Source organism: Sturnus vulgaris, chromosome 5 (assembly GCF_052056855.1).
Source record: "Sturnus vulgaris isolate bStuVul1 chromosome 5, bStuVul1.hap1, whole genome shotgun sequence".
Taxonomy (NCBI): domain Eukaryota; kingdom Metazoa; phylum Chordata; class Aves; order Passeriformes; family Sturnidae; genus Sturnus; species Sturnus vulgaris.
The window spans coordinates 3,143,765-3,164,816 of NC_142247.1; the positions used below are offsets into that span (position 1 = coordinate 3,143,765).

The 21,052-nt window shown below is 44.3% G+C and overlaps 1 protein-coding gene across 1 annotated transcript; it reads left to right on the forward strand.

Annotated features, from left to right (window-relative positions):
- Positions 1-739: 739 nt before the first annotated feature.
- ATP6V1E1 (ATPase H+ transporting V1 subunit E1) lies at positions 740-11,652 on the forward strand. Its single transcript, XM_014870051.2, has 9 exons — positions 740-816; positions 4,285-4,350; positions 5,243-5,352; positions 5,810-5,876; positions 7,697-7,786; positions 8,990-9,058; positions 9,444-9,538; positions 10,377-10,464; positions 11,045-11,652. Exons 1-9 carry the CDS (start codon positions 784-786, stop codon positions 11,105-11,107), a joined length of 681 nt encoding a protein of 226 aa, XP_014725537.1. The 5' UTR covers positions 740-783; the 3' UTR covers positions 11,108-11,652.
- The last annotated feature ends 9,400 nt before the right edge of the window (positions 11,653-21,052 follow it).

Genomic DNA, 21,052 nt, shown 5'->3' on the forward strand with positions numbered 1-21,052 from the left:
TGCCTGTTGTAAGAGTAAAGCGTTCTCCAGACCCAGAGTACACGCTGGTTTCCAGCATTAAACCGCAATAGGAAAAGACAGCAGTTACACATATAGCTTTATAATAAAATTTTTCACACAGAGAAAAAAAAAACAGAAAAAATTAAGGGAATGGAAATAAATCAGGAAGAATCATGGATGTGACGAATACCACATCTGACACTGATTTGTAAAGGAATGGTTTTGTGTTTTCCACCAAACGTTCCTGCAGAATGGAAATTGAAGTTGCCAGTTAGAATAAACCAATACTATTCTAGATTATGAAGTTTGCTTAAATTGTGCCATACAGAAAAGAATGGCAGCAGTAACAGAACTCCTGCAAGGCCCTCCTTCACCTCCGCTTTCCCAGCTCTTTCTTGCATCCTTCTGCTTCTCCTGCCCACACAAAGCTACTTCAGTGAGCTTACGAGTGAGCTCGTCCCCGTGTTTCATCTCTGTCTGCTGCAGGTTCCACTCACCGCGGTGTTTCTGTGAAGCGGCTCAGTTTTGACAATGACAGTGACGCGATACTCTCCCCGCCATATATGGCTGCATGACGTCATTCACTATGCGTGTTCCTATTGGTCCGGTGGTCAGTTGGGCGGGGCGTGTGGCGACCCCGCCCCGCCCGTGACCCGAACCGGATCTGATTCCGCTCGCGGCCACCGACGGCACCGGGTGCGTCTCCTCGGGCCTGCGATCGCCGCTGTCACCGCCACTGTCACTGTCACCGCCGCCGTCACCGCCACTGTCACCGCCGCCGCCATGGCGCTCAGCGATGCCGACGTGCAGAAGCAGGTAGGGCCGAGCGGAGTCGCCTCAGGGCCGTGAGGTGCCGGGCTCCGTGACCGCGCCGGGGCCCGCAGTGCAGCGCTGGGGCGCTCTGTTTGTCTGTCCCTCTGCTGCTTGCTCGGGGCACTACCCTGGGAAAGGAAGATCGGTGGAGGGGAAGGATCCTGGCTTGCAAAAACGAGTCTTCGGCCAAAGCGATTTTTGCCCTGCCAGGGTGGATGGGCCCCACTAGGGAACTTCCTTGAGGCGTTTTGGTGACAAGTTACGCCAGATTGTAACGAGCCGGTTCATGAGCAGGCTGTGTGCTATATGTGGTGTTTAATTGCACCCCAAGGCAGGTAAATGCACAGCCTTACACGAGTAACGTGCTTTTTAATGTAGCTGTGGTAGATGTGTAGAAGCGAGGGCCAGCCTCTTCTTCCGTGCCTGCAGTGGGAGAACCAGAGAAAGTGGCCTTAAGCTGAGACAGGGGATATTTATATCAGATATGGGACAAAAAAATTCACTGTTAGGGTGGTCAGGCATTGGAATAGGTTGCCCAGGGACGCGGTGGAGTCGCCATCCCTGAAGGTGTTTAGGAGGTGTCTGGATCTGAAGTGGTTTAGGGATTTAAAGGTTACAGAGGTAGCACTGCGTTGATGTTTGGACTGGGTGATCTCGAAGGTCTCTTCCAACTTTTAATGATTCTATGGTTTCCTAAGTATTTCCCATCTCTTTCTTTCTTGTAGCTGTGTTACCTGAAGTTAGCTGTACCTCGGCATTTGGGTGGGCTGCTCATTGTTCCTGAATGCCCTTTTCAGGTCTACATGCCAGCAGAATGCTGCAGCCTGGGCTTGGCTTGCAATGGAAACTTCCAGCCCTGAAGTCTGGCTGTGGACACTCCTCCAGAGGCAGGATGCCCTGTCCCTGTTGACTGTAAACACTGCCCTCGGCTAAAAAAGCTGCTTTCAGCTGGGTTAGAGATGATGTGTGGTGTTCAAGGCTATGGGGATCCAGTCAGCACTGGTCTGAGTGGTTTCTTGCAGGTGATGAGCAGATCAGGCAAGTTCCCTTTGTCCTCTGCATCACAAGTACTTGTGTCTCACTTTCTCATTCAGTAAACATAGTCTCTTGGCAAGGAAGCATTACAATAAAAGTAAAATTAGTAGGTTGCCTTTCTCCAGAAGAATTGTAACATTACATTATATTCCTATTACCTGCAAAGCTCGGGGGTTTTTTCCTGACACTTCCACGAAGATAATAAAAATAAAGCTGACATTAGGGTGGTCTTGCTCAACCAGAATGGACCTGAACTTCAAAGGTTATTTCAGACTCTGGTGATGTATTAAACATGTAATACTAATAGCATTTCACATCTGCAGCATTCCTGTCAGTGCTTTACACTCCTGAGCCCAGGATGATCCTGCTAACTGGAGAGTGCTGAGAGCTGACAGTCCTGCATGTGCATGAATCTGGCATGAACTTGCCAGCTGCTCCTCTTAACTCCTTGCCACCACACTTTCAGTGGTTGTCACTTTGAAAATCATCTCTGATTGAGACTTTTTCCCACTGATAGACTTCTTTGTTATTCTGTCAAATATATTGTTCCATCTGGTCACTTCTAAAGCCTATCTAACATCTAGAACTTGCCTTGGAAAGGATAATCAAACTGCTCCTGATGGGAAAACCCTTTCTTCCTTTCTATGGGAAACACTTCTTTAAAATTAGTCTCTCATTTCCAAATACATTTTTTCAGCGTTATTAAAACTAATCCTATGTATAGATGTTAAAATCTCACTTTGGTACTCTCTTCATTTCTATAAAAAGCAAAAGGGGATTTCAGTACAGCAGCTTTTGAAGGAAGTTCAAGAACACTGTTCAGTCTTATCAGTCTTGGAGAAGTGGATTCCACATTAGCTTGCTTCCATCTCATTCCTTTTCTTTATGCACAGGATGTTTCCTGAACACCCAGAACTATTAAAAGTGCTTTTCCAAAATTCAGATACCAGATTACACTGGAAGAAGTGACTCAGTAATATAAAGGTTGCTGCTGCTTAGTTCTCAGTCTTCTTCAACAATAGGCTATTCAGCAAAATAATATCCTTATTTTAAATGCCTCTCTTGTCCTTTCTGAAATGCAGGGTAGGAAGCTGATGCTGTAGGTGGACAAGTACTTGAGAGTCTTTGCAAACACACATTGAAAGAAAACCTGCTGATTTGATTTTGAGGATGTAGATGTTACTGTTCACTTCTTCCACTGTGTTAACACATGTTTAAAATTTTCCACTTGTCTCTTCACTTCTGTTTTTTCATCTCTACAGGCTTAGTGCTGTCCTGCACATTGGCTCAGTTTTCACCTTGGCACCTTTCTAACCCCTTTAAAACATTTAATTTTTACATGAGATTCTATAAATAGAGTCTTTTGTGTGGGTTTATTCGGACTGGATTTTCTGCAAAATGTGTCTCATCACGAAGTGCAAGCAAAAAGTCAGTAGGTTTTTATGGCCTGCTCCATCTGACCATGGAAGTGTCTGTACCTCATCCCAGTTGCAGTTTGCTTGGGAATGAGTCCTTCCAGTCTGCCCCAAATGGGAACCTGATCTGAGGTATGGTCACAGAAAAGCATGTGATGGATGAGCAGAGCTTGGGCTGAATCCTTTCCTGGTCCTTAAGCTGCTGGACCTGGCTTTGTAGTGTTTTGAAGTGGCTTCAGAAATGTTTTTCAAGTAGAACTTATTGGTTTATATGGGACTCTGAAGCAGCATCTGACATTCTTGGTGTGGTGTGGATCACAGAGCATTCTCCTGCTGCTGTCTCCTTCCCCAGCCCCTCCAAACTGACCTTTCAAGTCTTTACAGAATTGATGACAGTTTTTCAGGAGAAGTGTCTCTGGTGCTCAAAGGAACATCTGGCTGTACAAATCTGACCAGAGTGGTCAGTAGCACTTTGCTTTGCTTCACTGTTCTCCTGTGGAAGGCCCAGGTTCATTCAGATGCCATCTGTGATAATCTTCATGTTTTATGTAAATGTAACAACAAACTGACTCATTTTGCTGTGTGAGGATTTTTGAAGTCTGGGAGGTTTTTCTAATAATCCCAGGGGTGAAAAAGTTGGTCTCATTAACAAAGAACTAAAACACTCAGCCTCATGTTTATACAAATCTACTTTTGAGTTGGTTGGTTGGTTTGGGGTTTTTTAATAGTTGCATACCTGAAGTGCTTTCTTCAAATGGCAGATAGTGAAAGAACATTATATAGAACTATTGGGAAAATAGTTTTCTTGTAATATATGGCAAGATGAACTGACTCTTTACTGTGTATGCTCAATTAAATTTCCTTGCAAAACAATATTATATGAGTTAGTAAATTGATATGGAGATCTACAAATGGGGATATATATATATATATATGTATATATATATATATATATATATACACCTACTTCTTCTGGTCAATATTCTTTCCTACAGAAAATATTTTTTTTCTCTTGTTACAGATCAAGCACATGATGGCTTTCATCGAGCAGGAAGCCAATGAAAAGGCTGAAGAAATAGATGCAAAGGTAAAAATGGAAGTTCACTGTCAGTAAGTGAAAAAGAAAACTGCATCCCACATCCTTCTTTGAAAGTTGCAGTCAGGACTAGAACACCTTTGTGAGCTACAGCTGATTTCTGTTTAGCTATTACACAGCAAACAATACTATACCAAATAAAGTTAGCATTTCTTAGCTTTTGACAAATTAAAATGACTCAGAGCTGGTTTTGGTCAATGTTTTGGTGGTTCTTGAATATAAATATATTTGTATCAAAGTTCACCCCTTTTTTACAGAATCAGGAGAGCTGAGTGGTAACGTGACTCAGTTGGATTGAGCAGAACACCTTCCCCCACTGGATTAGTATTTAAGGCATGAGTTGAATTACTTGCAGAATGCTTCACTTAGGTTAAGCCACAAGAGACTGGGTTTAATATTAACCTGGTGGTAGAGTATAGATGTTTACTGAAGAAGGATTAATGGTGCCTTTCAGCCCAAACAATCTGCATTACACCACTATTGAAATGCCTTGTTGGTGTTGGACTCAGCATATGTGTTGCTGATAATATTTAATCTTCCTTAAACATGTAGATTTACACAAGTATTTAATCAGTACTAAAGCAGGTATTCCTGAAGATCTGCAAACAGAATTCAGAAGTTGAGATTGGGTTCTCAGGTATAAGTAGGAGAATTATCCATGCTTTTTTACATTCTATGTGGTGAGGCTTTACAAAAACAACTTTTAACAGCTGTGCTGCCACCCTTCTTGTGTAAGAATTACTTAAAGAGGTGAAGGGTTTTATATAGAACCATAAATTGTATCATCCTATCCTGTCTGTGAATGTGCTCTGTTACATTTTGATTCTGTTTTTTTCAGCCCAAGGAATCAATTTCCACTTCAGTTATTTAATTTTTACTGTAGGCTGAAGAGGAATTCAACATTGAGAAGGGTCGCCTTGTTCAGACACAGAGGCTGAAAATCATGGAGTATTATGAAAAGAAGGAGAAGCAAATTGAACAGCAGAAGAAAATGTAAGTTGCTTGGTTTAGACAGCTGACTTCAGAGCCTGAGCTCGCATTTTTTTGTTAATTTTATGTAAAATTCTTCTTCCATTGGAAACAGGCAAATTGTAGACAACATACTTAGTTCTAGTTGTGAGTTTCTGTTTTTTTCTGGGGAGAAGTTATGAAACCTGAGCTACAATGTTATAACTTATTGTGATGAAAGAATACTTCACATTTCTTTATGTAGTTAATGTCTAGAACTCTACAAATGATCATGTCAGGTTTAGTTTGGCTGGGTCTTCACCAAGAAAGGGGTTCTGCAGTTTAATCTTTTGTGCAAGTCCAGAAACAGGTTCAAATAGGTGAAGAGACCTTGTTTTTAAGTGTTGTAGAATTATCTTTAAATGCAAAGCGTGTAGTTAAATGTTACAGTTCTTCTGTCAAAGGCTGATGGATTGATTCAACTTTATCATGCAACTTGCAGTCAGATGTCCAACCTGATGAACCAAGCAAGGCTGAAGGTCCTCAAGGCAAGGGATGACCTTATTGCAGTGAGTATCTCTGAAGTAAATACAGTCTCTGTCTCTACCATGTGTTAGGAAATGGAACCGTTCTAAAGAAAATATGATTTTTGATTGAGTGACGTTTGCTTCAACATACAAAAATGGCTTTCCAGGCTGCTCTGAAAAGGCTTTGAGGGTTTAGTCCAGCTTTGCTAATCTTATTTTCACAGTTTCCATTATCTGATGTTTTAGGGAAATACATTGGTCTTCCAGGAACATTGCAGGCAGTGTTGTATCTGTCATTTGCACAGTAGCTTGTTTCTTTAAAGTGCAGTAAGAGAGCAACTCTCTCTTGCACAGTTGGTAGAATTTTGAAATTCTGTTTGCCTGAAGCAATTTTTATGTGAAAAACCCAGCGTGGCATAAGCAAGGAGGCTTAAAAGACCACTAACTGGGATTTTTTGTGTCCTTCAGTGGCCCGTAGTACATGAAAAGTTTTGCTTCTTGTTCTGGTAGGTGACCAGTGTGTGTGTTGACACAGAGGGTGAGTAATCATTCATCAGAGCAGCCTACATTCAGGCTTGTGTGGGTGTCCTTTGTTTCTCTCTCACCATGGGCAGTGTGTCCCCATTCTGCTCACTGGGCAGTGACCAGGTGTGCTGTGCTCTCCCACTGTCTCAGAGAGAGTTTGGGTGTTCCATGTTCTGCTAGATGGGGCTGTTGAGCTGCTGGAAAAGCTTGAAACACCCGTGGAAATCAAAAATAAAAGATGGGATAAATGTTCAGGTTGATGCTACCATGAAAAAGAGGAGTTAGCAGAAGAAAATCACCAGTTTATTGGCTCTTTAAAACGAGTTTCAAACTTTAGATTTTATTCCCAGAGAGGAGGAAGGTGGATTGCTCAAGGGCTAATTCTGTTGTGGTAGCCTCTGCTGGGTAATCTCTTCCTCATTTATCTGCTGACTCAACCTCATGCTTCTGAGTAATTCTAAACACTCTTCCTCATTTTAAGACATTTGAAGTCACATGCTGCTCACTCTTTCTTCCCTTATCAGATCTTTGTCTTCTTTAATGAAGAGAGATGGGCAGTTCCAGAAATGCAGTGTTACTCTAGGGAGGACAGAATAACTAGGTTTGACCATGACAGTAAATTGTGATAGTTTTATATCCTCATACTGATTGTGTTACTGTGCACTCTTTTTCTAAACACTGTGAGATAGGACAGGAAAGAAAGGTTTATACCAAATCACAGAGTTTCTTTATCTGAAGCATTTCTGATGGTTCAGTTTTACAAGCTCTGAATTGACTCACATTTCTTTCAAAGTTTCCTAAGAATCCCATCCAATGCTGATTTGCTGAGTAAATATAACCAAGACAGCTACTTCAAATTAAAAATAAGCTCTCTCTTTTAAATTTTGACTTTCATTTACTTGCAGTTAAAGAATACCTAACCCGAATATTATTTGATAGAAAAATAGATTGGATTTCTTTGCTCAACCATAAAGCTGAAAAAATTTATTTGGACAACTGTATTGTTTTACATTAAGCAGTTATTTGCTACATATTTAGTTTATCTAAGTTAATGCTCTCAGTACTCCTGAGAACTCCTGAGTTCTCCCTTTTTCACACAAAAGGAATTATTGCCAGGTTGTAATGAGGTCAGCCCAGGGCAGGAAGAAGGGAAGTGTTGGGCAGGGATAGTGTGCCGTGCACAGAGATGGAGGTCTAGCTTGGATGAACACCAGCTGGAGTGTACATTTACGTGTTGGCAGGGTGTGAGAGCTATAATGAAAGTACAGAAAGTTGGTAGGCATGAAACCAAATGCCAAACAGATGGGCTCTGCTGATCTGATTTCTTCTGAATGTAGGATTTGCTGAATGAGGCCAAGCAGAGACTTGCCAAGGTGGTGAAGGATACTGCCAGGTACCAGACACTGCTGGATGGTCTAGTTCTACAGGTAAATATTTGAATTGTGAAAAATGGATCATTGCTGCCCTAAACAGCCCTCTGAAAGTTACAGTTGTATTGGAGTCTGGATCAAATGCTGCTGAGTGATCCTTGAGTTTTAAACATCACTTCAATATCTTCGAGTCTTGGATTCTGAAGAGAAAGGGTTGCAGCTTATTTTGAGGTGTAGAATCTAGTACACCAGCAGCAGTTCCATTGTAAGAATAATTGCAGGTGTGCACACATGCATTTTAGGGTGCACACACTAAGCTGCTGTTGTGATCAGTTGGATCAAATGCACCTTTGGCAGAGGCTGTTTCTATAAACTCACAAGTCAGTCCATACCCGCTTCAAAAACCTTTTTGGCATTTGGGACTTAATAAGCTTTGACAAATTTACCGTAATATGGAATGTGCCTGTGACAGAAGCAGGCACAGAAACAGAAACAGAAACCAGAGCTTTGCTTGCCTAGAAAAACATCCTCAAGCCCCAGAAATGAACGGCTGAAAGTCCAGCAAGCGTTGGTCAGGTCAGTCCTGTGAGCTCTGGTGCCTCCTTCTGGCACGGACTGGTCCCGTTGCTGAGAACTCCCAGGAGCCACCCACCAGCTCTCCTGTCACACTTGGATGGCAGAGATTTCTCCTGTGCCTCCAACTGGGTGTTGTTTCTTTGTCACACTCAGGTCTGGTGTTGCTGTACATCAAACAAACCTTTCTTGTTCTTGCAAACTGGCCACGCTTATCTTGACTCATTATGTTAGATCCAGTGAGGGATCTTTGTTCACAGCTGGACCAGATGATCATTGTAGGTCCCTTCAAACTGGAACTAAACTGATTTTATTCTGGTCTAGCCTCAAGTTTTACCACAGGAACTGCATGGCAGGGGTTCTTAGAACAGACACCAGAAACTGCTGCATGTCTTCCATTAACTGGCCAACACAGTCCTGAGATTCCACTTGTTTAGTTGCACTGGAGTTCCAAAAACATCATCCCTATTTGGGCTGTTCCCCAAATATTGGTGCTGTCCTCTCAGAATGTCTGTGTGAGGTGAACTTGTGAGCAAAGGTCTAAATAAATGAGGCTGAAATTGTTGGGGCTTGGGTTTCAAATTGATCATCTTCTTTCCTTTCTTGGGGTTAAATAACTCTGACAAATTATTAATTATTAATAATAAAATGTTGACTTCCTGAAACTGAAATGATTATTCCTTGCAGGGATTCTACCAGCTGCTTGAGCCCAGATTAGTTGTTCGGTGCAGGAAGCAGGATCTCCCCATGGTTAAGGTAAGACACCTGGAATATTTTGACAGTGCCCTGCTCACAGAGGCTGAGACCTGACTGCAGATATTTGCTGCTCAGATCTCCCTCTCTGTGGGTTATGAAAACAAGCTTTGCTGCTTGCACTTCTGTTGCAGCTACAATGTGCTTCCGAAGTTGGGGATCGTTTCTCTGCTTGGATATTACCTTGGAAACTTTAGACATGGCTACAGTATTAAGAATAATAACTGGGTTTGGCTGAAGAGCCAAACTGAAATGCTTTTGCTTAATTAAAAAAAAAAAAAAAAGGCCTCAATCTCTTCATTTTATTAGTACAAGTGATTGAGTGATCAAACTGGAGTGCTGCAGTAGCATTTGTCAGTGCTAACTGGAGGTTTATCTTCTGTCCTAGACTGCTGTACAGAAGAGCATTCCCATCTACAAAAATGCAATAAAAAGGGATGTGGATGTTCATATTGACCAAGACAGCTTCCTGCCAGAAGACATGTAAGGAAAATGGGATTGTTTTGTACAGGGCACTAACTTAATGCAACTTTTCAAGCCACAGCTGACATTGGTGTCAGAAAATTAAGTATGGAATGTCCTCAGTGTGGCTGTTGCTGTTCTTGTGGAACTGGCACTTCTTTGAGATGATCAGACACAGACTCTGCAGTTTTATCCAGACAAGCACTGTCTCCATCAAAAATGTGAGGAGAGGTTTTGTGCAGTTCTCCAGCCTGATTCACAGGACTGGAGTAGGGAATTCCTGTGCATAGGAACTGAACCACTGGTCTTTTAAGGAGAGATAATATGGGTGTAGCTTTCTGTCTCAAGATGAAGCAAACTGAGTTTTAAGGTGCTGCAGGAGAGTCACTTGATGGGGTTTGTGTCTGTTTTGTCTGCAAGGCTCTATTTCCACGTGGTATCATAGAGGTCCCACAGACAAAGCTGTATATTTTATCATCTTTATGTATGGGCAACAAACAATACTTGCAGCTCTTCTCCTCACTTTCCAAAATGTGACAGCTGTCTTAACACAGAGTCTGAAGCTGTCTTGAAAGGACAAATTGCATAGTTCAACTTATATTTAAAACATGCTAATGAGGATCATTGCACATAGCTGTGGTCTCTGATAACTCCAGAGATGTTTTGCACTGCTGCTTCACTGGATCTCTTTGTGCTGATTCCTATTAAGACATGACCAAAAAGTTATTTTTTAAAAAAAGAGAAATCTTAGCCATACATCTGACTTGCCTATAAATGCTCATATGGGATATGCTTGCCACATTCTGACTCTTACTGTGGATTTTACTGAATTATTTCCTTTTTTGTTGTCCATCTTTAGTGCTGGAGGTGTTGAAATCTACAACAGTGATGGTAAAATTAAAGTTTCCAATACCCTGGAAAGTCGTCTGGACCTTGTAGCCCAGCAGGTGAGTTTCTCCAACAGGTAAACAAAATACAATTAATGAGTTTGTTCTTGAAATGAAATCCTTGTGTTTCCAAAGTGTCACAATAGTGCATGGCATCAGATTTTATTGGGAATGACAAGTAGGAAGTTATTTTTGAATGGAAAGAAGCAAATTACCTATTGTTTGTGCAGCAGAAAAACATGGCTTTCCCCAGAATGATTCCTTTTGAATTAAGCTTAAGCATAAAACTCTATAAATTATGATACTGAAAGCCTGGGTTATGACTGCACTGCAGTCAAGATGCTGAAATGCTGAGGCTAATTTGAATTACTGAAGCTAGCTTGAGTACAAACTTTGGCTGAGACCTATTTCACCCAAGTGCAAAAAACCCTAGCTCTGGCATCTCTTATGCTGCAGTACAGGCAGTGCTTTCAGTCTATAGAGTAGCAGGCAATGTGTGATCAGAGGAAGACTTCAGAAAGCTCAGATGAACTGACTTGTTAGTTTTGAAGCCAACCTAGCTATCCCACAGTGCCTGCAGGAAGAACACACTGCAGTTTTATTGCCCATTTCACATAACTGATGTGCTCTTTCTCTACAGATGATGCCAGAAATCAGAGTGGCTCTCTTTGGTGCTAATGCCAACAGGAAGTTTTTGGACTAAACTTCTATGAGAGAAGGTGGGATCTGTTCCACTGCCATACTGAAGGGGATGCAAAAGCATCTGCTAATTTAAAATCTTGAAATTTTACATTACTGTGTCATCCAGTATCTGTTCTTCAATCGAATAATTTTGCATACCTGCTGTGCTTAGCCTCTCTACTTGTGGTTAGAATGCATTGCTCAAAGGATGTGAAGACATACATATTCATCCAGAAGTGGCACTAGAAAATGGAGGCACTTGGGCTCTTGACTTTCCTTCCACTATTGTGACTCTGTAAAGACAAGTTGTCCATTTAGGGTCACTCTCTTTGCTTTGGCCACGTTTCTCTCAAGTTGTCTGATCTGTGAAGTAAATTATTATGCTGCTGATGGCAAATCCCCTTTCAGTTATGATCTTCAGTGTTACAGAGGGCATGTATTCCTTCCCAAGGTTAGTAGTTCATGTTACTTGGTCAGGCATTTCCTGTTCTGTATATGTGATTTAAAAAAAAAAGCCTGAGCCTGTAAAACTCTATTTATTAAAATAAAAATGCGTGTGTGTATGGAGTTCCTTGTCACTTCTCTCTGGGGCATTGGCAGCAATCTTTGAAAAGTGGGATTGTTTGTGTAAGGACTTCCTACCTGAGCTGTGTGTATGAACTGTTCTGTGAAGCTGGAATTCAAGTGCAAGGAGTAGTGTCAAACTATTTGCAGGAATAACAATGGATTGTAGGCAAGGCTTTTGAGTAGGAGTCCAGGATTCTGGAGTATCATTCTCCTTGAAAAATGGGTCAGTAGTTTTGCTCCCTCTATCTTCTGTCACAGGAGAGAACTCAGTAACACAACTGTGCTACTTAGATAAAACAAACACAATCCATTTCCCATCACAAGTTTGTTGCTTCTGTGCAGGAGATCCAAACTGTACCCTGACTCTTCCTAATGCTCAATTCTGAGATTTCTTTCGTGAAAAATAGAAGCTGATGAATTACTACTTAAATGTGTTTTGAAATCATCTTCTCTAAGTATTGCAGTGGATCAGGAATGTAGGAATTTTACACTGTGCCATGAGGAGCATTTGCCAAGCTGCAGCAACACTGGCTTTTTGCAGTGTTTTTAACCTGAGGCCCTAATTGTGTGCCCTCATGTAAAGTAGACTCTAAATGCTAGATAAGCCTTTTACTGCCTCATTCCTCTCAAATGGAGATTGACTGCTAAGAAAATCTTGATTCCAAGCTTATTTAACCTGTGTCTAGAAGAAATGCTTTAAATTTGCTCTTAGGAAATAAGATTATCTAGCAAGATTGGGTTTTTTGGTTTAATTGCTCTTTGCTGTTGCATTTAGGTGCCAGCTCTTGTTTTCCACATAGATGGTTATGGTATTTACTCCTTCAGTGCTTTGCTTTTCAGCACGTTTCTGTGACTGAGCAATAATTGTGTCCGGATTAAAGTCCCCCCGCTCTTTCTAGATCTTGGATACCTGTTAACAGCTTTTATTTTTGCAACAGTTGCTGATCCAGCTTCCTGACTAAGCCCAGGGCTCTGGTTTTATGACACACATGTAGTGAAGGATAAGCCTTTGCATGTGCATGCTTAGCTGTGTTGTTTCTTCATTCGAAGGGTACTTTTTGAAACAGATTTGTTTGGGTCCTTTCTGATGTTTTCACCCAGCTCATCACTAAGCTATCTGCAGATGCTTGTCTGTGACAAAATGAGATTTTGTACAGGATCTGAAGGTCTGTTTCTTTCATGAAGGTAGCAAGACCTTCACAAATCCAATTTTGAAAAGCAAAATAATAACTAGGTAAGTATTTGACTGTGATTCTCACACGAGAAGATGTTGGAGTTATTTACCATTTACTTTACTCTGTTAGTTTTGTATCTTCCTTCTCAGGAAAAAGAAAGAAACTTGTTACACTTGTATTCAAAAATTGGTGTCCTCCAGAATGTATTCAGTGTTAGACAATGACAGCAGTGACTCAAAGCAGGTGATTTTAAGAAAGGGTCTGAGATTTATGTACCTTGCAGCTGAAATCCAGGACGAAGGGGTTTGTACCCCCTATAGCTCCCCCCAAACTGACTGAGGCATTATTTGGAACATCCTGGTCCTTTATTCCAGGTAATTGGAACTGTTACCAAGGGGTTTTTTTTTAACCTTAGAGATGCAGAGGAAAACAGGATATCCCATCCACGTGTTCCTGGTGTAGTTAGCAACCCTGTTATGTCTTCATCCAAACTTCCTTCACTGTTTGTACACAGATTTTTGCAAGTCAAATGTGAAACAAAAGCAGCATTTCAGGACAATTTCAGAATTCCTCCTGGAGCATTGTTGCAGCACAGTTTTGTAAATTGAACTGTACTGCTTAATGTAGCCTGATGACCTAGGGCAAATCAATGAGAATATTGATCTTTATTCATCTTTGTATAAGCATACATAATATTCCAGCTGGGAACAGTAAACAAGCCCTAAGCCAGACCAGCACATTAAGAAACTGGACAAATACAGGGAGCAAAGGAGGCATTAAATCAGGAAAAAATTCTCTGTGAAGTTGTGATGGGAGAGGCACTGCAGATTATCAGTGAGATGGTGCAGTCTAATGGAAAAGGAGTCTTGGAAATAGATAATATTGCACTTTTTCTGCAGAACTGGCAGTGGAAAATTGAAGAGCAGGCTTGACACTAAGTGGTCACCGGAGGACTTGAAATGTTCCTGCACATCTGAATCACAGCCCTGTTTTAGAAAGCAGTTTTCACACCTAGGGGTATTAGCATTAATCAGGGCGATCAGGCTGTGTGAATGATCGCTGGAAGTGCATGCACATGTCAAGAAGAGAGAAAGCCTGGAAGAAAACACCCAGAAGCTGGCAGAGGGAGGGTGCCTTGCTTGTTGCATGCCCCTGTCCTGACCTGCTGGTGTTAGCAAGCAGAATATGCATCTTCTGGAAAATAGAAAAGTGTAAGCTCATACCTTACACAGCCCAATAGCACAGAACAGCCAGGCTGGGGCCACCTCCATGGGCACACAGCCTGTGCCTGAAATAGCTGGGGACGTTAAAAGAGAATTACCCATTTATTCACTTCCAAAGAAAGTGCACTGAAGGAGGAACAGAAAAATTTGGAAATAAAAGTGCACCACCCCAGGGGAAAATTCGAAGCAAAAAATTTTCTTTAGTGAAGTGGACTCTGAGCTGTTACTCTGAGGAGCAAAAGCTCGATAGTGCAGTGAAGCAACTTGGCAAAAGGTGTTTAGCCCTAAGCAAGAGCCCTGACAGACTTCAGTGTGGTTTGGCTGGGTGTGCTGTTTGATACAGGCAGCTCAGAGAGGCAGGTGGGGGCCCCATCCTGCCTCTCAAACATGTTTGCAGGGAACAGGCCGTGACAAGAAGGCCCTTCCAGGGCTGGGAAGTTCCTGCTGCTCTCAGCCAAAGTAGAGCTGGCTGGGAAACCCCAAATCTGTCTTCCTAGGCATCTCATTCAGAGCATCCCATACTGGTTTTTTGGCTTTGCTTTAGAGAAAGCAAGAAAAACATCTGTACAGGAGTATTCTCGGGTTAAAATCATACTGAAAATGTGCCAAAAATGTCATTTCCCAGCCCTTGTTACGTGCTGGAAATCAAAAGCTGTGGAAATCAAGACTACCACATTATTTTAGGTAGTTCAAGGCTGACCTGTGGGGAGAGACTGCAAAGAAACTATGAGGGGTGTTCCCCCCCAGCATTTTTAGAGGCTCTTTTTCCTTCCTGTGTCCCAGAGGGTTTACAGGAGATGAGCTCCTTTGCCCAGTCAGCCCCTGGCCCACATAGGCACAAGTGACTGCACCAACTCTGCCCCAGTGCAAACCTTGGGGCTGTTCAGCTCCCTGTACCTGTAGGGTATCAAATACAGAGGCAGCACCTTGGCCCGTGGCTGGGAGTGGACAGGAAAAGGGAGCAGCTGGCTTAGCTGGAGAACTGAGCACAGGGAAGGGAGAGAGGGACCCATGGAATATTGCTGGTATTGAGAGGGGCAGGTATTTTTTGCAAAACTTCTTTCATCCACACATGCATAGACCCTACCTCGCTGCCTTGGGACCATAGCCTGCAGTGCCACTGTAACTCCTGTCTCCCAGCAAAGACCACTTTTACTCGTGGTCATAGACAAAATCCTTTTGGAACATCTGGAGAAAGGCTGGTGCTTCTCCTCAGAGGGCTGCAGAAGGAGAGAGGAGCCTCACTACCAGCAGCAATATGCCAGAAGTTAATCCCAAAGCAGTGTTTGGGTGGCAGAACAAGGAAATTAATAATGTCTAAAAAATTAAATTATGGTTGTTTTCCCCACTTGCACAAGAAATAAAGCAGTTCAAGCACAGACAATTGTTCCATGCTTCTGCTCTCAGCTCCAAACCCTTTGAAGTGTTATCTAGCCAGGGCTGGGATACCAGGAATTGGGAGGCTCCTTTCACCTGCTGCCTGCGTGAGTTACCAGGTATCCTTGCCACCTCTGCTGGGCTCTGTGGGATAGGACTGCTGACCCACTGGACTTTAGGAATTTTAACCCTGCAGACATCCCCATCCCACCTCTGTGTGGCAGGAAGTGCTGCTGTTCTGTGTGAGGGGGAACCACTCTTGACAAAGAGCAATAAGCAGTTCATCACTCACGCTCTAAATTCCTGGCATTTGAAGTGTTCATCCCAGCATAGCAGTGGCTGCAGCTGCAATGCAGGATGAAGGTGATAACCTATTAAAAACCTTTAAAAATATTGCTTCTCCAGCCCTGTCAATGCTGTTCTGCAGCAGGACATTCCTCGGTCTCCTCTGTGTTACTTTGGCAGGCACGAGCTGTTTGCTTTCATCCAAGCTGAAGCATTTGCCTCTCAGTTTCACCAAGTGACCTCTTGTGAAGTCATCTGGAGTTGTAAAGTAAATTGGATCAACCATCTGGCTTTTTTTTTTCTGTTCCCCATTTAATATATTGCTACCATATCTCCCTGCATCTGAATGGTTTTATTGCTCTGTGCTAACCATTCCTTTTTCATCCTGTGTTTCCCTTTTTCATGGAGCATCAGCTACATGCAGTGACTGGAAGGTCTCTGGCTCTGTTGTGCCAGGGGGAAAAAGAGGAGAGCAGCAAACCCTTGGAGCTCACCAAAGCTTGGCTGCTTTATCTCCATGAAGAGGTGTCCATGCTGCTGAGTGGGTTTCTGGCATCACCCTTTGCTTTGATTTCAACCTTTTGGCTGGTAATTTAGGCCAGCCCTTTTGGTTGTGCACCCATACTGGTAAAAGTAAAAAACATATACTAGGGGCATAGGCCCCCAAATAAATATGTTGATTTATACATTATATGCAGGTGCTACTGTACTAATTATATTATAAAGCATAACAAAAGTAGGAATTAAAAAAGGATTCTATAAATATGAAATAAATATTTTTTATTTATTAATAGTGCAAACTGTATTCTCCTCTTGCACCCCAACAGTGTTTTGTTCTGCATGCACCTCACTTCGGAGACCTCTGATGTACCAAAAAGGCTTTCCTTGCTGGTCACTGGTAGTAACCTCTGTGCTAGAGGTGTTGTATCCACAGGGGTCTCAGGACTTCAGCAGAGGCTGAGAAACACCCCCAGCAGTATGAAGGGAGAAGAGGACTGCAGGAATTTGCAGGGGGCAAAGGCAGATATTGCCAGGGAATTTCCTGGTCACTGTGGGAAGCTGTGACACCTCTCAGCTCCTTCCAGCCAGGGGAAGTTGAGGGGTGCAGCAAAGGGGTCCCTGTGCCTCCCACCCAAGAAGCAGCAAATGCCAGAGGCAGGGAAGCAGGGTGGAAAACCCGTGAGGCATTCCCAGCTCACCCCCTGGCGCTGGATGTGGGAGCAAAGGGTGCCTTTCCCTGCTGGGAGTGCCAAAGAAGAAATGGGGGTTTGGAAAGCAAACAAAGGAAGGGAAGGAAAATATCTTGGAGAGAAGATAGAGAGCATTAGGAGTCTCTTGGAGAGAAGATAGAGAGCGTTAGGAGTCTCTCGGGAGGTGCAGGGGGGTGTGTGCACACAGAGGATGCAGCCAGCAGCCACTTTGATCTCCCAGAACATCTGGTCCGTGGGCATCCGCCCATGGGGCAGCCCCAGAGCCATGTGTGCCTGGGAGAGGGGGGTGCACACCCAGAGCCTGATGCTGTTCCCATGCTCCACAGCCCCTCTCCTTCAAAGCACCCAGGCAGCATCAGCCCTGCAGAAAAGGCAGGCGCTTGTGGCTCCTGGCTCCTTGCTGTTCCCACACCAGCAAAGCAAGATTTGGTGCCTGGCTTCAGCCCCTGAGACCTCTCTGAGCCACGTGGAGCTGTGGCCATGCCATGGAGGGGTGTCTGGGCTGCAGGGAGAGCAGCTAAAGAAGGGCCTGGGGGAAGGAATGGAGAGTGGCCTTTGGGGCTTTAATTTCAGTGAGGCCTGGGAATGGGTACCCTTTGCCCCAGACAGTGTGACATGTCCCCTGAGATGGGCAGGGACACAGGATGACAAGGAGGACTGTGCTTTGTGTTTTGGTGATGGCAGATGCTAAATGCCAACAGGCCTGGGGTCAACACCCAGTGTACAAATTCTTTGCACAACTGATCAAGGTGTGGTAGGATGTCAAAGACACCAAATCCCAGCACTGCTGACTCAAGTGCACACAGACAAAGAGAGGTTTGGGTTTGGTGTGACAAAATACAGATGTAGAGGGAAGTGGTATGGGCATTCAGGCACACAGGCTGTCAAGCAGAGCAGCAATTGGCATGGGAGCAGAGGATCATTCCTACAGAGAGCTCTGGCTTCCTTTCTCCAGGCTTTCTGGGGTGTGCCTCCCAGTGCAAGGAGCTACCTCACAGAGCCTAAGGATCTCAGTTTGAAGTGAAAAAGGTCTTTCCCTTCTCCTCCCTGAGCTCAACACATCCTCATCAAACGAGGAAATAAGCAGCACATTTCTCCATACCATGCTCTGCTGTGCCTGGAAGTGAGCACACATCTGCTTCCTAGGAAAAAATTGCCCTGGTTGTCATGTGGGTGGCTGGGTGATTGGGCTGGAAAGCAAGGTCTGGATGCTACAAAGGGGACAGGTGAAACATTGCAACCCTCCTTGCTGACCCCAAAACCTAGGTGCTCTCCAAGGGATAAGTGAGGGAGGAACTTCCCAAGGGAATGTGTATTTAACAGCCGGGAAGTTGGGTAGGATGCATTTCCCTAGGGAAGGGAGATCAGAGGGAGGGGAGGCAGGGGCAGGCAGCCAAGGGAAGCAGAGCAGACTGGTATGCACAGGCTGCATTTCCTCGGGGGAGATTTGTTTCATATGCAGGTATGTCTTCAAAGGGGACACCAGGGTGCAGGGGAGCACCAGGGATGCTCCAGGGATTAATTGCCCCCACTCCCCTTCTTCCCTCCGGGAATTTGAGTGAGAGGCAGGTGTCTGTGGGAGCCAGCCATTTCCCAGGGGGGAGTTCTAGTTTGCCGCTGATTTTCCTAACAAAACACAGTCCTATGGGACCTTCCAAAAACCCATACAGGCTGGAAAAGCCAGGGACCAATAGGGGCTGGGACTTGGGAGGTGATAAATCTCCTGGCATCTCCCATTTTGCCCAATTCCTGCTGGAATCAGGGTGCTGATGCAGCTGGCTGGTCTGAAGGGCGTCTTTCCCGACTCGACTGATGCAGCAAATTGTAATCCAGTATCCCTCTTGGGAAAGGAAATGAAAGCAAATACTCAAATCTCTCTTGTGGCCCACACAGTGAAGTTTCCCTCAGTGAATCCCACATGGGGAATTTTGAGTTTCCAGCTGAGGCAGCAGCGAGGCATCCCCCCCTTGCCTCCTCACCAAACCAAAGCCGTGTCCTTGTGCCCCCTGCTCCTCCTAAAGGCTCCCCCTTCTCTGCTCAGCCCTGTCCCCAGGCCAGGCCAGGCTTTGATGGATTGCAATCCTCCTCTGCCATGGTCAAAACAAAGGTCACGGCCCGAGGAAATTGCTAACAACTTTTGCCCACCGGCCCCGGAAGAACGGGAGCATTGGTGACAAGGGGGTGAACTTTTTATGATCCCTCCACCCAGGCAGGCTCTTTGGGAAAGGAATTTTAAAAAGTGGCCGGGGAACATGAGGCTTCCGGGAGCTGACAGAAGAGGAAACGCTGCCCCAGCCCATGGCAAACCCCGGCCACTGCCCCTTGCCACCTCCTCCCTGTCCCCCAGCAAAACCTCTCTGGCCCTTTGCTGCTGGGCAAAGCCCCATTTAGGGGCTCTTGTTATGATCCAGAACAAGTTTACTTTTATTTTAGCACTTGGGAGATCCTAATACCCGTTTTGTGAGTGTATAAATATCCAGGCAGCAACACTGCACCTCAGACCGAACTCATGGATAGGAACAAGGGGTTCAGGCACATTCTCACCAGGCAGGGGTGGGAACTGCCCCACCAGGACAAATGGCTTTGCTTTGCCCTCCTGTACTTCTCCACCAAGCAAAAAACTGCAGCTTTGTGGGCTGGAGGTGATACAGCAGATCCCTGTCTGCTTGGAGAAATTGCATTTTGCATCTCAATGTGGGGGAAAAAAAAAAAAAAATCAAAATTTTAAACTTAAGAGTGCATTTATTTTTTCTAATACTTATAAGTGAATATTTCTGTAATTAGAATGATTTTTTTTTTAATCTAAAACTGAGTCTTTCTGAGCTATCCCAAATGTACTAGTCCTGCCTTTCTGTGTGAGGTAGTCTCTCCCATAGTAAAGTGTGGTAACTAACAGGAAAAGTCAGGATGAGAACTTTACCTGTAAGATGCTTAATTTTTTACACAAAACTAACCAACACTCCTCCTCCCCCCCGCCAAAAAAAAACCCCAAAGCACCACCAAAAACAAAAAAAAATCTTAAAAAAAACCACTGATTGTGCCAAAGACACTCTGGTTCTTCCTTCACCATTCCAAAATGCTGCATCTAGCTCCATTACAGCTGTATCATCCTCCAGCTGTAGCAAAGCCTGCCTGGAATCAGAGCTTTCCTCAGGGTCTGCCCCATCAGGGGGGTGAGTGGCTGCCATTTATTTCCACACCCAAACTGAGCACTAAACTGGTCCCTATTGAAACTAATTGATCAAATCCATCCCAAATTCAAGCCCACATGAACATGTAATTTGCTTTGAAATGGCTTTTTGGGAAAAAAGCTGGGTTTGGGAAGCTGTTCTCAGGGAGAAGGAGACTAGAGAGTTTAAACCTCAGCCTAGGAGCTCAGGAAAGCTCCCTTTGTGCAAGGGGGTGGGAGTAGCTTTGCCAGCCCATGGAAAGAGAAGAATCAAGAATCAAGAAAGAAAGGTAGAAAAAAATAAGAGGACACGTGGCTTGGCTTGACACTGCCTTTTACACTTGTGATAGCATCTTGTCAAGATCAGGACATGGCATTTCCTATAGCACAGATAAGCTTTGTCTTTGCCTTCAAGGCAGTTCTAAAGGGAGCAACTCTCCATCCGCCCCTTCCCAGGACTGGTTCCAATTAGTGCTGATTCCACTCTGTGCCTGCTTAGGCCCAGCATTAAAAATCTCCCCGTGCCAATCCCCTCTGACCCAAACACTTCCTGGGACTGATAGGGCAACCAAATTCCTCCCTTTCCTAAATTGGACAGCTTGCTCTTGTCACCCCAAACTCTGGCCCCTGTGGAGGGGAGAGGGGAAGGGGGATACGTGACAGAGAGCAGCCCTTCATCCTTCCCAGGAACAGGGAGCCAAGGTCCTCAGGAGCCTTTGCAGGGTCTGGAGCTGCAGCTGTGCTGGGAAAAGCCCTGCTGGGATGTTTGACTTCATCTGCCTGCCCTGGACAGCAGGGGCAGCTCTGGCACCCAGAAAAACCCTGGTGGGTTTGGGGTACTCAAGATGTCAGGGTGCAGCAGATGACAGATCTCAGGCTCCTCCAAAGGCCCAGGATGGGAAGTTCTCCTGTGCTCCTACATGTGCTCCTGTGAGCTTCTTTGGCCAGAAAAGATCCTGG

What these genes read in the sequence shown, in the direction of transcription:
- ATP6V1E1 (XM_014870051.2), top strand. Translation starts at nt 784, where the DNA reads ATGGCGCTCAGCGATGCCGACGTGCAGAAGCAG. An exon ending in TGGATGGTCTAGTTCTACAG is followed by an intron (nt 7,787 to 8,989) that starts GTAAATATTTGA and finishes TATTCCTTGCAG; the next exon opens with GGATTCTACCAGCTGCTTGA. An exon ending in TGGACCTTGTAGCCCAGCAG is followed by an intron (nt 10,465 to 11,044) that starts GTGAGTTTCTCC and finishes CTTTCTCTACAG; the next exon opens with ATGATGCCAGAAATCAGAGT.